At 38.8% G+C, this 13,615-nt stretch overlaps 1 protein-coding gene across 16 annotated transcripts in view; it reads right to left on the reverse strand.

Moving 5' to 3' along the window:
- BPTF (bromodomain PHD finger transcription factor) overlaps positions 1-13,615 on the reverse strand; it is a 148,464-nt gene that overhangs the window by 26,451 nt on the left and 108,398 nt on the right. For 13 of the 16 annotated variants that reach the window (XM_049858682.1, XM_049858681.1, XM_049858680.1 and 10 more), the window contains 5 exons: positions 12,880-12,988; positions 7,348-7,565; positions 4,591-4,813; positions 2,981-3,897; positions 137-219 (listed from right to left, as the gene is read on the reverse strand). In XM_049858682.1, coding sequence (XP_049714639.1) covers positions 137-219; positions 2,981-3,897; positions 4,591-4,813; positions 7,348-7,565; positions 12,880-12,988 — 1,550 coding nt within the window. The remainder of the gene's footprint in view (positions 1-136; positions 220-2,980; positions 3,898-4,590; positions 4,814-7,347; positions 7,566-12,879; positions 12,989-13,615) is intronic. The other 3 variants (XM_049858684.1, XM_049858686.1, XM_049858676.1) reach the window with 2 other exon arrangements.

Genomic DNA, 13,615 nt, shown 5'->3' on the forward strand with positions numbered 1-13,615 from the left:
ATTAGTGCCAAGTGTTCTTACTTACTGAACTTCAATCAAGTTAAAAATTGAAAGTCAGAACTCTTGCGTACGTGCGATAAAGAGAAGAGACTGAGAGCGGAGACCTGTGTTATTGGGTTGAACCGTTTCTCCCTACCTTTGATTCTCTTCTCTTTCAGCTGGAGTCATGGTCTTTTTCTGTTTTAAATGTTCTATCACAGCATTATGTTTCATCACCACCTTCAGGACAGAACAAAATCCAAAAGTGCATATTTTATAGTGATTACCAATTGGCACACAGATAATGGCAGAAGTGTATTCCAAAGAAACTGTAAGAATTTTACATTATAATACAAATAAAATTAACAGCCACCATATGGCCTGGGTGCTTACCATGTGCTGGGTACAGGCTAAGCAACTGACATTGCCTCATTTATTCCTCATCAACAACACTGAAAGGAGGGGATGATTTTATGACACTGACACATAAAGGAATTGACTAGTTTGAGATTAAATAATAAGCAATATAGCTGAGATTTTAATCTATCACTCTCCAAAGGCCATGCTTTTAATATTATGCTTTTCCCAGGCATTAATTTTAAAGAGCCCCCTCCCCCCATACAAAAATTAGAGGATGGGCAGATATTGTAATAATTCTCAATTTACAGCTAGGCTTTATTTCAAAAATAAAGTTCAGAGTATATAGCACTAAAAGCTGAGTGATAATGCATTTGGACATACTATATATAACTTCAATTTTATAAGAATACTATGTTACAACTTTAAAATTCCTTTTAAAATTTAAAAAGTGCTTCTACATATATGATCTTATTTAATCGTTACAATAATACTGGGTGGCTGGTACAACAGAAATTTCAACAAGGGCGCGCTCACAGGAGATAAGTTTCAGAGAACTGTGAATGGCAGGCCCAGGACCACAGTGCTGGACTCAAGACTTGGTAACACTTGCACTCTCTTTAGTAAGACATGGGTACCTATTCATGACAGAATAATGAGGAAGTATAAAATTCTTACATTTCTTTTTTTAACTATAAAAATTGGAACATTTCAGTAACATTTAAAATGTACAAAGAATAACGGTCTATCTATGCCGTCATCATTTGTTTGCTGAAGGTCAGGTCTCCACTCTTTAGGGCTATGGCTGAGAACCGTCTATGTATGCTATCATCATTTGCTTGCCAGAGGCCAGGTTCCCACTCTTTAGGGTTATGGCTAAGAACTGTCTATCTATGGCATCATCAGTTGCTTGGTGAAGGCCAGGTTGCCACTCTTTAAGGCAATGGGGAAGAACTATCTATGCCATTACCAGTTGCTTGCTAAAGGCCAGGTCCCCACTCTTTAGGCTACGGCTAAGAATTGTCTATCTACGCTGTCATCATATACTTGCTGGAGGCCAGGTTCCCACTCTTCAGGGCTATGGCTTTTGGAGACTTTGTATATCTTTTGGCATTAGCCAGATTCATTGATCTTCACTGAGTAAAACCTTTATTCCTATTTCTGCGATCTTCCAGTGACCCATACACTAAAGTTAAATTTCATTCAAATAAAAACCAAGGCAGAGCAGCCGAAGCTAAATTCCAACCTTAATGAAACGGCCTCATTTTAAAGGGGAAGGACACGAGTGGTAGGTAAAGTAAAGGAAGAAGACAGAGAAGGTAAGCCACATGGGACACACAAAGCTCCACAATGGATAAAAAGGAGGGAATTCAATTTGAACTTACGCACACTTTTAAACTTTTGTTGCTGTTTTTAGCTGCCATTGAGTTGGCCCCTGACACACCATGCAAAACCGGATCAAACCTTTTCAACTTTAGAAAACCATGCTTTATTTTGGATCCTTATGGGGAAATCTATTTAGAAGTAACTTTGTAGTATCTGGAATCGCGCAGTTTGATAGAACTTTCTGCAATGGTGGGAATGTTCTAGAGCTGTACTGTTCAATACAGTGGCCACAAGCCACATGTGTCACTGAGCCAGTGGAATGTGGCCAGTGAGATGGAAGAATAGAATTTTAAACCTTATTTAGCTTAAATTTAAATAGTCATATGTGGCTAGTGGCTACTATACTGAAGAATGTAAACCTGGAAGTATTTTTTAGCTCTATAGTTCTGACTTTAATAGTAGGATGAACTAAAATGCAGGCATCAAAGCAAGCAAAATATTAACTGAGAATTCAATTGTATCAAATAAGTAATCCTCTGATTATATCCTGTCTTCATTAAAGATTACATACACCCACCTAACTTTTTTTTCCCATGTTTTAGCTCTTTTTCAAGATGAACCCACTTTTTTCTGGAATTTTCTTAACTACTCTTACAACTAATGTCTCCCTGAGCGATGAAATCCACACTCCAACTCCTGGCTAGTGCTGAGTGGTGCCAGTTGCGAAAGCAAAGAACGTTTTCCCCAGTAATGTGGTAGGTTGTTGTAAACGTGTCTTCTTCCTGAGCAGAACGATTCTAACGTATGAAAGTTGCCTGACTTCACCGAGATACTACCGCAAGATGCTGCTTTTTATTTAAGCTACTGAATAACAGGATTTTCAACTTTTTTACAGAGGTATGGCTAGAAATACAAATGAGTCTAGTCAGTCTATAATTTGCTTAGTCTCCATGCAAACTAAGGAATGAAAACTGAAGTAACTTCAAATGAACTGCTATGATAGCTGAAGTGCCTTTAAAATGTAGTTAACCCTTCAAGTTTTGTATTAATGATCTTTAGACTCATAAACTCCATTCTTCCCATCTTGGTTCTCCAAAATACAGTTAGTTTTTAATAAGCACTGACTACACATATCTAGTAAAGAGTTTCAAACCACAGTAATCATTCAATATTTTTGGTCAATCTAGTGTTTCTTCTAAGTTTAAGCATCAGTGAATTTTGTCTCATTTAGGAAGCCTAACAAAACCAAACACTAAGTCTAAGGCACAGCACAAGAATTCAAGCTACTGAACATGCTGCTTTTACTTAATAACTTTACCTGTTTCTGAATGATTTCACTTTGATTAGAAGCTTGGAGGGTGTGTTCCCGCTTAATTTCTATCTGTTGCTGCTTCTTCTTTTGCTGCTGGTCCCTGAGTTGCTGAACCCTCTGCAACTGCTCTTGCACACTGGCTGCCTGCACTGTAACCACATTCTGAATCTGGTGAGTCTGCACAGGCCTGCTTTGCTGAATTTGAACAGGGAACTGGAGTTTGATCTGCTGGGGCACACCACCTTGCTGAGCCTGTATCTGAGCCACAACCTGTGACGGGATCTGAGAGAGAACCTGGACTTGTTGTTGCAGCTGAGGCACAGCAATGACTTGGGGCTGTGGCTGCTGTATTTGTAGCTGAGGACGGGATGGGGATGAAACAGTAACTTGATTTAACGTTTGTCCTGATGAAAGAGTTTGAGTTGAAGACTGTACCTGGGGTTGTGACTGTGGCTGGCCTTGGGAAGGTATCTGAAGAGAAGTATGTGGTTGGATTGGAATCGGCTGTGAGGCTGTAGTCTGAACCTGGGGTTGCTGTCCAGGAGACACTTGGGATGGAGTTGATGGACGTATCCGAGTCTGTGGTGGACTCTGGACACGAACAGGAGACTGTCCTTGGACATTACTTTGAGGCTGACACTGTCCTGCAGCTTGGGGTTTGGATGACTGTGTTTGGTTGGGTTGTGCTTCAGAAGGAACATGGGATGAAACAGTCGTCTGGGTCTGAACTTCAGGTTGAGTGTGAACTTCGGGCTGAGCTGGGGATGGGGGCTGAGCTGGGGGCGGGGGCTGAGCTGCAGGCTGAGCAGTCTGTGGTGGGGCTTCTGGAGGGCTCACACTGGATGACTGAGCTGGTGGCGAGGTTTTGGCCTGTTGCACCTGTGTCTGGGGTGACAATTTACTCTGTCTTTGTTCACTTGTACCTGTGAAAAGGAAAGATCAAACATTTGTATTACTTTAGAACGTAAGACCATGTTTAAAGAATTTTAAGGGAATTTTCTAAAGTTCAGAATTCTGTGTTTTAGAATAGGAGATTTATGCCTTTGAAATGTGCCACTGAGACATGCTTGGGTTAGGGCTCTTCTAATGTGCAGGGCCTGGGTCCCATTATATGGCTGTCCTCTGCACACCTCACTGACTCTCCAAGGCTCACACAGGGCTGGCTTCTAAAGCAAGGCGCAGCCTCTGGAAATGGGCCAGGCTTTCTGGCCCAGGCTAATAATGCCAACCTTCATCTTCCTGTGGTGTGGTGGTGGAGGAGAGTGACCACGGCTCACAGTAGGAAGTAAATAAAGTGGTTCTGGACCCGTAGCTCTCAATCCCAGGCTGTGAGCTGGATATACCCGCCCTCCGTGAAGTCACCTCCATGAGTCGATCAGTGCTGCCCAGGCTTGGCGGGGAGTAGGTGTGGGTGCAGTTACCATGATATCCATTATTTTTTGCCCCCCACCCCCACCCCTCTGGGAGTCTCTAAGAAGGCACAAAAAGCATCTGAGATCCTGTGAGGCTTGCGGTATATCCTCCCGGAGATTAGTATTTGTCCGCCTTTGTCTCCTCTGTCCGCCCAACAGCTGTGATAATGCCACTCAGCATTTCTGATAAACCCGAAGTTCTACCTGCTACTGCAGTGGAGACAGTGGTGGTTGTGGTGCTGGCTGTTGCAGCTGTTGTTGCCAAGGGAGTAAAGAGGAATCGCTGAACAGTACCGTTTGGCATTGCAGCTTGCATGAGCTGCTGTCCTGGACCCGGAAGTACAGTTACCCCTTGAGGTATCAATTGCAACTGCCCAGTAGTTTGACCTTGTCCTTGAATTACTACTGTCAAACCTTGATTGCCACCCTGTGGGAAAAAACACATCAAATACTCAGTCTTCAAAGGATCAATCTGTACATAAGCATTTTTATTAAATCATTTTTATGTTGAAAAGATCCTTTAATGAAAATATATACCTAAATGTATATGACAATAGCACCAGAAGGCATTTTTGTCTTTTTTATGACTTGTTTCTTTAGTTCAACACTCTATCTGTGAGATTCATCAGTGTACTTCTGAGTAGCTGCAGTTTGTTCATTTTCATTGCTGTGGCAATGTAACACACTTTATTTACCCAGCTGATTGTAGTCTGGGTTGTTCCCAGTTTTGGGCTCTATGAACATTCATGTACCTGTATCCTGGTTTCCACATGAACATGAAGTTCTCTAAGGAATGTATCTAGGACAAGAACTTCGGGGTCCTGGGCCATGCACATCATCAACTTTACTAGAGAATGCTTCCAAGTTTGCCAAGATGGCTGAATCAATACATACTCCTATCAGCAGTGTAGGAGAGTTCATTCTGCTCCATGTCCTGGTAACTTCTGGTTTTGTTGGACAATTCTAATTTATGCCAATCTCTTAGGTATATAATTTTAATATACATTTCCCTAATTATCAATAAAATTCAGGAGCATTTGGTTTTTTGAACATTACTCAATAAATCTTTCCTTATCAACCATCTACCTGTTGCTGTCGAGTCAATTCTGGCTCATAGTGACCCTAAAGGACAGAGCAGAGCTGCCCCCTTTGGTTTCCAAGGACTGGCTGGTGGATTCGAACTGCCAACCTTTTGGCTGGCAGCCTGAGCTCTTAACTACTGTGCCCACCAGAGCCCCTATCAACTATCTATATAGGATCAAATTTACAATAGCAACTTGAAAGATCAGATAGGAACCTTAGTGGGCAGTGAGTTTATGCTAATGGGGGAAGACCAAGTTAGAAAAAAGAGTGAGAATGGTTGTACAACTGGAAGAATGTAATCAATGTCACTGAATTGTACATGTAGAAACTGTTAAGTTGGTGTTATGCTTTGCTGTGTATATTTTCAACAACAGAATAAACAAAATTAAAAAAAAAAACAAATGCAAAAACAACAACAATAACAAAATCTCCCCTTACCAAGTTTGTTTGCTTTTTTTTCTACTAAGCTATACAGATTTTTTTCCTTCTTAATTTGTAGTAGTTCTTTATATATTCTGGCTAATATCCCTTGACTAGTTGTACTGATACGGAGCCCTGGTGGTTCAGTGGTTAAGAGCCTGGCTGCCAACAAAAATTTCAGCAGTTCGAATCCACCAGCTGCTCCCTGGAAACCCCTGGGGCAGTTCTACTCTGTCCTTTGGGTCTCTATAAGTCAGAATCAACTTGGGACAATGGGTTTGGTTTTCATTTTTGGTTAGTTGTACCTATGCCTTCTCTCATTCTTTTCACTCCTTGTACACCGTTTTTCGATTAACTGAAGTTCTTATTTTTAATGTTGCTGAATTTAGAGGAGCCCTGGCGACGCCATGGTTAGGCCCTCGGCTGCTAATTGAAAGGTCAGCGGTTCGAACCCAAGAGTGGCTCTGCAGGAGAAAAGATTGGGCAATCTGCTCCTGTAACGATTTCAGCTTACGAAACCCTATGGGGCAGTTCTACTCTGTCTCATAGGGTTGCTATGAGTCAGAATCAACTTGACAGCACACAGCAATAATAGCTGAATTTATAAATCCTTCCTTTACGGTTAGAGTTTTCGTGTCTTGTTTAAGGAAGTCTTTCCTATGCCGAGGAGCATTTTATCTTCTACAAACATTACAGTTTTGCCTTTCACGGGTAAGCCTTTTATTCTGCTAGAACTGCATGTATGTATAGAGCGAGGTATGGGTCCAATTTCATGTTTTCCAACATATCACCATTTGCTCAGCACCATTTGCTGAAAGGCTGTCCCTTCCTCAATGACCTGCAATCATACCAAGTGCTCATGTGGGTAACTTTCTGCACACACGACTGTCTCACTGGCCTGTCTGCTTATCCTGTATAGTCTGTACCTCACTATATTAATCAGTGTAGCTTTATAAATTTTGATATCAGGTTATCACATAGGGCAAACCTTTCTGCTTTATTGTTCTTTAAGTGTCGTAACTATTGGCGGTCCTTTACACTTCCATATAAATTTTAAAATAAGCTTGTCAAGTTCCATAAAAAAACCTCTTAGAATTTTCACCAGAATTTAATTCATTTACCAGTATTGGAAGAATTGCTAACTTTGTAATAGAGTCTTGCAAGGAAGTAGTTTAACATATTCTAATTTTTTTTTTCCCCATGGAAAACAGTCAACTAAAAAATTTTTGGTGGTAAAAGGGTTATCCATCTCACTGGTATAGTTCACTGTTTAAAGGACTCTAGATTACTGAGGTTTATTATATCTTACCTGAAGGGAGTATTTTTGTTTGACCCCATGAAGCAACTATTTCTTAAAATAAGTACATTTTTAAACTTACGAAAAGTACCTGTTCTTAAACTTACAGCAAGAATAAACAAGGTCACCTCTAAAATGAAATTAAAGTCATCATTACTTACATGGCCCTGTGTTAACTGAGTGAGCTGAGCCATGGTAAGCTTCACCTGGCCTTGCTGGGGCCGGGGGGGCTGCGAGGTTGGTGACTGCAGGCTTGTCGTGGACGTGCCTGATGTCAGTCCTTTCTGCCCAGGTGCTGAGGAAACAGCACTAGGGGCAGAGACTGCAGTGGAAACGGGCTGCCCTCTGATGATCTGAGTCACCACTTGTTGAGGAGTACCTAGGAAAACAGCAAAACATTCTGACTGCTTATATGTGCCTTTAGCATCGTTTTGATTTGAAATGGTTTAACACTCCAGGTTAATGTATTCTTTTCAATTTTCAATACGACTTATGCGATACCAGTAGCCCAAGGACGCACTCAGACATATACCCACACCCAAAGGACCAACTGGTTGTCAATATGTCCATTTTCATTAAATTCACTGACAACCATTATTCAGTTCCCTCTATCTGAAGTGAAAAAACAATTAACATTCTTCCTGAGTCTGAAACGAAAATGATAATAGGTAAGAGTATGTAAAATATGACACGGATAAGGGTGCATTTCCTTAGCAATATAACATTAAAAATAAGATAATAATCTAATATATAGTTAATTCATATGAATTTTAGATAAAAAACACTGAATCTGGAATATTCTGGGCCACATGAGTTTCTCTTAACAGTTATTCTGATGAGTAGCTTAGATGAACCCATAAGGGCAAGGCCATTATATCCTCAACACGAGGGCAGAGTGCTCGAAGAAGGCTTACAAAGTAACCACCCCGAGAAGTGTCTGCTCAGTGAATGAAGTTTAACTGGAGCAGCAGTGTATTCCTCTAAAAACCCGAATTTCTCATTTAATTTACTGAAACTGGAACACAAAGCAGGTGGATTCCCCCCCTGTGGAAAAGTTGCTAGGAGTAATTATTTGGTAGCTAATTTTACATTTACAGTTTCCTGATTCATTATTAATTAGTAAATAACATTAAATTTCTGAAGTTTTTATGTTTGCTTCTTTTCTGTTTTCCTTCTGTGGGAAAAAAATATTCTGTGTGTTTCTTTAATGGCTGGATGGTCTTTAATATGACTGCACATGTATAAAATTGAATCTATTTTGATATTCAGACTACTTTCCCTTCTTCTTATATTATGCCATGGTGAATTCCTTGCTTAAATCTTAGTGTGCTTCTGCCTATTTCCTTAGAATAAACTCCAAAAAATATTACTGGGTTCACAGTAGGCACATAGGACTAAACTGAATGTTAGAAAGACTATACCAATTCACATTCCCACCACCTCTGAGTGTCTACTCCATCGAACTGCTGACAACTCTTGGTATCATCACTAAAGTAAACTATTCCAGCAACTGGGAAGAGTAAACACGGTATTATACTGACCGCATTTCTTCAATTACTACAGAGGGTTGGGATTTTAAACCGTTTCAAGGTATTTGTTCTTCATCTGTCAACTGTCCATACTCTCTGCCCATTTCTCTACCAAGGTATGTTTATCTTTTCATAGTGGCTTATAATTGCTTTTTATAAAGATATAAATTGCAAATATGTTTTTCCCCCATTTTGCTGTCTGCCTTTACATTTCTTTCTTTTTAAACCTATAAAACTTTTTTTTTTTTTTTGTGGCCACTCTGACCATTCTTTTGGTTTTTACAAATTTTTTAGCTTTAATTACTGCCTATTATAATTCTCCTATCAGATACATCCTCCCAGGTACTATCAATAACTGATGAATCTAATCCTCCCTTCCTGATCTGTCATACAAGCTTCACATATTTAAAAAAAAAACAAAAAACATCAAACCCAGTGATATTAAAAAAAACTAAAAAAAAGTTTTTATATTAGGGTTCTTTAATTCGCTTCTGCCTGTCTAGGCTTCCTCTGTACCATGGTCCTAATTCTGGTGGCTTTATAATATGCTGTAACACCCCCCAGTGCAAGTTTCCCACCATTTCTCTTCTAAAAATTTCCTGGTTATTCTGATTCATTTATTTTTCAAGATGAATTGAAAGGCAGGACGGCGTCATGTAGTGAAGTGCTCTAACCTGAGAACCTTTGGACCCTGCATGCACTATATACCCTTGTACTGCAGATCCAGAAACAATGCATGAGATGTTATTACTCTAGGCGATCACCAGGATCATCCTAAATGCAGATGGAGAAAAGGCTGCTATTATGTGGTACAAACTGAAAGATCTGAGTCCCCCCAGAGGCACTTAGAAGGAAGGCCTGGTGATCTAGTCCCCAAAAATCAGCCATTGAAAACCCTGTGGAGGGCCGTTCTACTCTGACACACATGGGGTGCCTTGAGTGGGAATCAATTCAATAGCAAGCGGTTTCCACTGATTGATTGGATAATGGTCATTCAGATGATTCCCAATATGTACATATTAATTTACTTTTAGATTACCACCAAGATGCAAATTCAAATATTAAAAAAAGTTTTTGATTATACCTGGGCAGTCCGTGGATCTCAGTTTGAGAAAACCTAGCGTATTTTTTTAGTGGTAAGTTCCAGTGCAATCTGCACACGGTCAGACACATACCACGCACACCCTCTCCATCTCTGATCACAGCTCCTATGACTCTCCTCCTTCCCCTCCTCCCTGGGCCCTACCAGCCCCACTGGCCGCCTTGCTTTTCCTTCAATACACACGGAACACTCCCACTTCAGAGCCATTGCATCTGATGCTCCTTCTTCATGAAAAACTCTTTATCCAGATATCTGCATAGCTTTCTCACTTCCTTCAGGTCTTTATTCAAGTTTTGCCTTCTGGCTGAGTCCTTCTCTAGCCACCCTTTCCAAAGTTTCACCTCTCCTTTGCAAATCACCGCTGAGCCCCAACTCTTCAACATTCTTATCACCTTCCTTTTTAATAAGTACTCATCACTATTTAGCATACTACATATATAACTTATTTATCTGGTTACTGTCTACTTTTCCCACTGGACTATAAGCATCATGAGGGCAGGTATTTTGTCTGTGCTGTTCACAAATGTAGTCCCCTGGGCCTGGAACAGTGCCTTACACTGAAAGAATAAATGAATATCTGGACTTGGAAATCAGATCAATCTGGCTAGATCCCAGCTCTGCTGCTTAGTAGCTCAATAAGTTACTCAATATTTTGAGCCTCAATTTCTTCATCTATAAAATGAAGGTAATATTAGCACCTCCTTTATATGAAAATTAAATGAAAGCTTCTGTGCAAAGGGCTTAAAACACTCGCATAAAATAAAATGCTGAGTACACGACAGTTGCTATTAGTATTACTACTAAGAATCAATTATTTAAATGCAGACTTGGGCTAAACCACATGAAAGGAGCACTATACAGCCAGTGGCAGCAGGGCTGCAGAGTTCATTATACGAACTACACGCTAATGGGCTATTCGAGGTTTGAAGGAAGAAAAGCAGCAAAACTCTGGGGCGGGGGGCGGGGGGAGTGTATGGAAGTTACAGACTGACATATGCATGTCACACAAATGCATTACCGCGGCTCTGTGTGAGGCATTAAGGGACAAAGGCGCTATGCATCTTGAGTACTACCAGTATTTTTTCTACCTGGCAATTTACTTCATTAGTTCCAAGCTTTTTGGTTTTCTATTATCATTCATTAACTAAAAGTTTTCTTTTCCCCTTTATATCAGTTACATCTTTCTTTCAGTTACGTGCCCAACTGACAGATAAAAGTTTTAAACAGGAACAGACATAATTTTATCAACTGTCTTGGTAGCATTAACTGAAATAATAAATCGTCTTTTTTTTTCTGGGGTGAATCCTGCTTAGGAATAGAAGATTGCTCCTATTTTCCCTTTTTCTAAACTATGCTATGTTTGGTATCACAATTATGCTAAATTTGTAAAATGAATGGGAAATATTATATTTTATTCCCTATATACCCTGAAACTTTTTTTTTTTAATAATAATCACCTGTTTCCTGACAATTTTAAAGAATTTACCCATAAAACCATGAGATCTGGAATTCTTTTTTATAGGTAATACTCTGGCAACTTTTCCAATTTCTCCCCTTGATATGAGTTATTGAGACTTATACTTGACAAGCACAGTATATAATTATGTCTTTGCTATTTCACTTTCTGAGTTTGGATGGTGAGATTTCTGAAAGTCTCACAAGGCCACGTGTACACAATTCTCTTCATATTTTTAAAAAGCTGTATTTTTATAGTACTTTCGTACTCCTAATTCTGCGAATTAGTGTTCTGCTCCCTTTTCTCAAGATCAGACGTGCAAATGAATGGTCTGTTTTAAAAATTTTTGCCTTTTCTGTTTTCTCATTATCATTACTTTTGGTTTTATTTCCTCCCTCTTGTTTTCTGTGAAGACTTGTTTTATATATTTTTCTAACTTCCGATTAGTTAAGTTTTTAAGAATACAGGGGTCTTGTCTCGTTTACTGTTTCTCAACCATGTAAAATAGTTGCTCAAATATTTGTTGAATGAATGAATATGAATTTCCCTCTGAGTTCAGCTTTGGCAACACGGCTTAAAGCAGCTATCTGATAATTTGTTTGCAATTACACATTGATGTTTCTTACCAAAAAGTTAGTTGTGAGAGCATATGTATGTAAATTTCCAAATAAATAGTTTATTAGCATAAATATCTTAATATTAATTTCTAGCTTTACTACAATGTGGTCAAAGACCACATATAATTCTGCCATTTGGACATTATTAACGTTTTATCTATGCTCATTGTATGACCAAGTAGTAGTCCATAAATATCTAATAAAATGCAAATTCCTGAAGATACAAAACTTAATATATAGTCTATTTCTGGTGTATTATGCTTCCGTTAATAATTAAAGTGATTTATACATTTTACTGTTATCTTATTTTAGTTCATAAAGATTTAAGATTGCACATTCATTGCAACTTTTATCTATAAGCCAGTAACTTTTTTTTGGCACTGAATTCACTCTATCTAATATCAGTAGGGCTGTTCTTGTTCTTTTTTCTGTCTTTATTTCATGTATCTTTGCCCATCTTTTTATTTTTTACTTTTTGTGATAGTTTGATTTTATGCATGCTTCTCATAAATGCATAGTGGGATTTTTTTTTTTTACTGTATCTTTACAGTCTTCAACTTTTAATATAGGAGTTTTAACTTATTCACATTAGTTGTGACAAATGACAGGTCTGGCATTGCCTTTGTAGTCCTGTTTTATGCTTTGTGTATTATAGTTGTATCCTTGATTTTCTCCTCATCTTTTGCCATATAGACTGTTTTCTTTGCTCATTCTCTTTACTCCAATGATGTGAATGCTATATATTTCATTTATTAGAGGTTTTTTGTTTGTTTGATTTTAATAATTTTAACAAGCCTACCTGAACCTATTTTTCTCTTATTGGCAATGCCAAGATGAAATAGTATCTATGGATGCATCCCACAATGGATTAGAAATTTAGTATACTTTGAAGTATTAATTCAACTTGGTATTTTCTATAATACAGGGTATTATAGGTGTCCTAGCTTGGTCATTTAAATGCAAAATGATAACACTGGGTGGACGAATACCTGGCTGTACCATCACAGGTGTTCGAATAATTGCCTTTCCTAGTGTTGACTGTTGGAGTGGTGTTCTAATCACCGTCATACCAGGGCGGATCTGAGGCCCTGTGATTACCTATAAATGATACAAAGGACAATGCATTAAAATGTTTTTAGAAGACTAAAGCAGGTTGGACTTAGAATACAAGATCTTTATACATTCTATATTGATAAAAATGTCTACAGACATGACATACGTTCTTGGACATTACATTTTAAATTTTATTAAGCATCAGAATAAAGACGGAATTTTGAGAGGAGAAAATTTAATTCAGATGAGATCATATGAAATTCTCTGCCACTGATACCAAGAACAGCCTACAGACAAAAAAGAAGGAATAAAACCCTCCAAGGTTCTGCTCTAACACCACCATAGCTGCTTGCAGGAAATCGTTGAGTTCTACTTTCTCTAAGCTGTAATCCATAGCTGTAACCCAGAGAACAGCAGAATAAGATCAGAAACCCAATGTTCTTTTATAGTTTTAAAAGGGAAACTACTGAGCCCATTATTCTCAATTTTACACTTAGGTTCAAAAACTTTAAATCTTTCCCTTAATACTAGTGCCAGGGAAATGCTGGATCTAATATGTGTACATATCAGCTGGTTAAAAAACTAGTTTTACTCCTGTGGATTGCATTTTTCATTCTATTTCTTAACTTGGGTTCACAGCATGTTTCCTTGGGTGGTCTAGTGCTGTCCACT

The sequence above is a fragment of the Elephas maximus genome, chromosome 19 (assembly GCF_024166365.1).
Source record: "Elephas maximus indicus isolate mEleMax1 chromosome 19, mEleMax1 primary haplotype, whole genome shotgun sequence".
NCBI lineage: Eukaryota > Metazoa > Chordata > Mammalia > Proboscidea > Elephantidae > Elephas > Elephas maximus.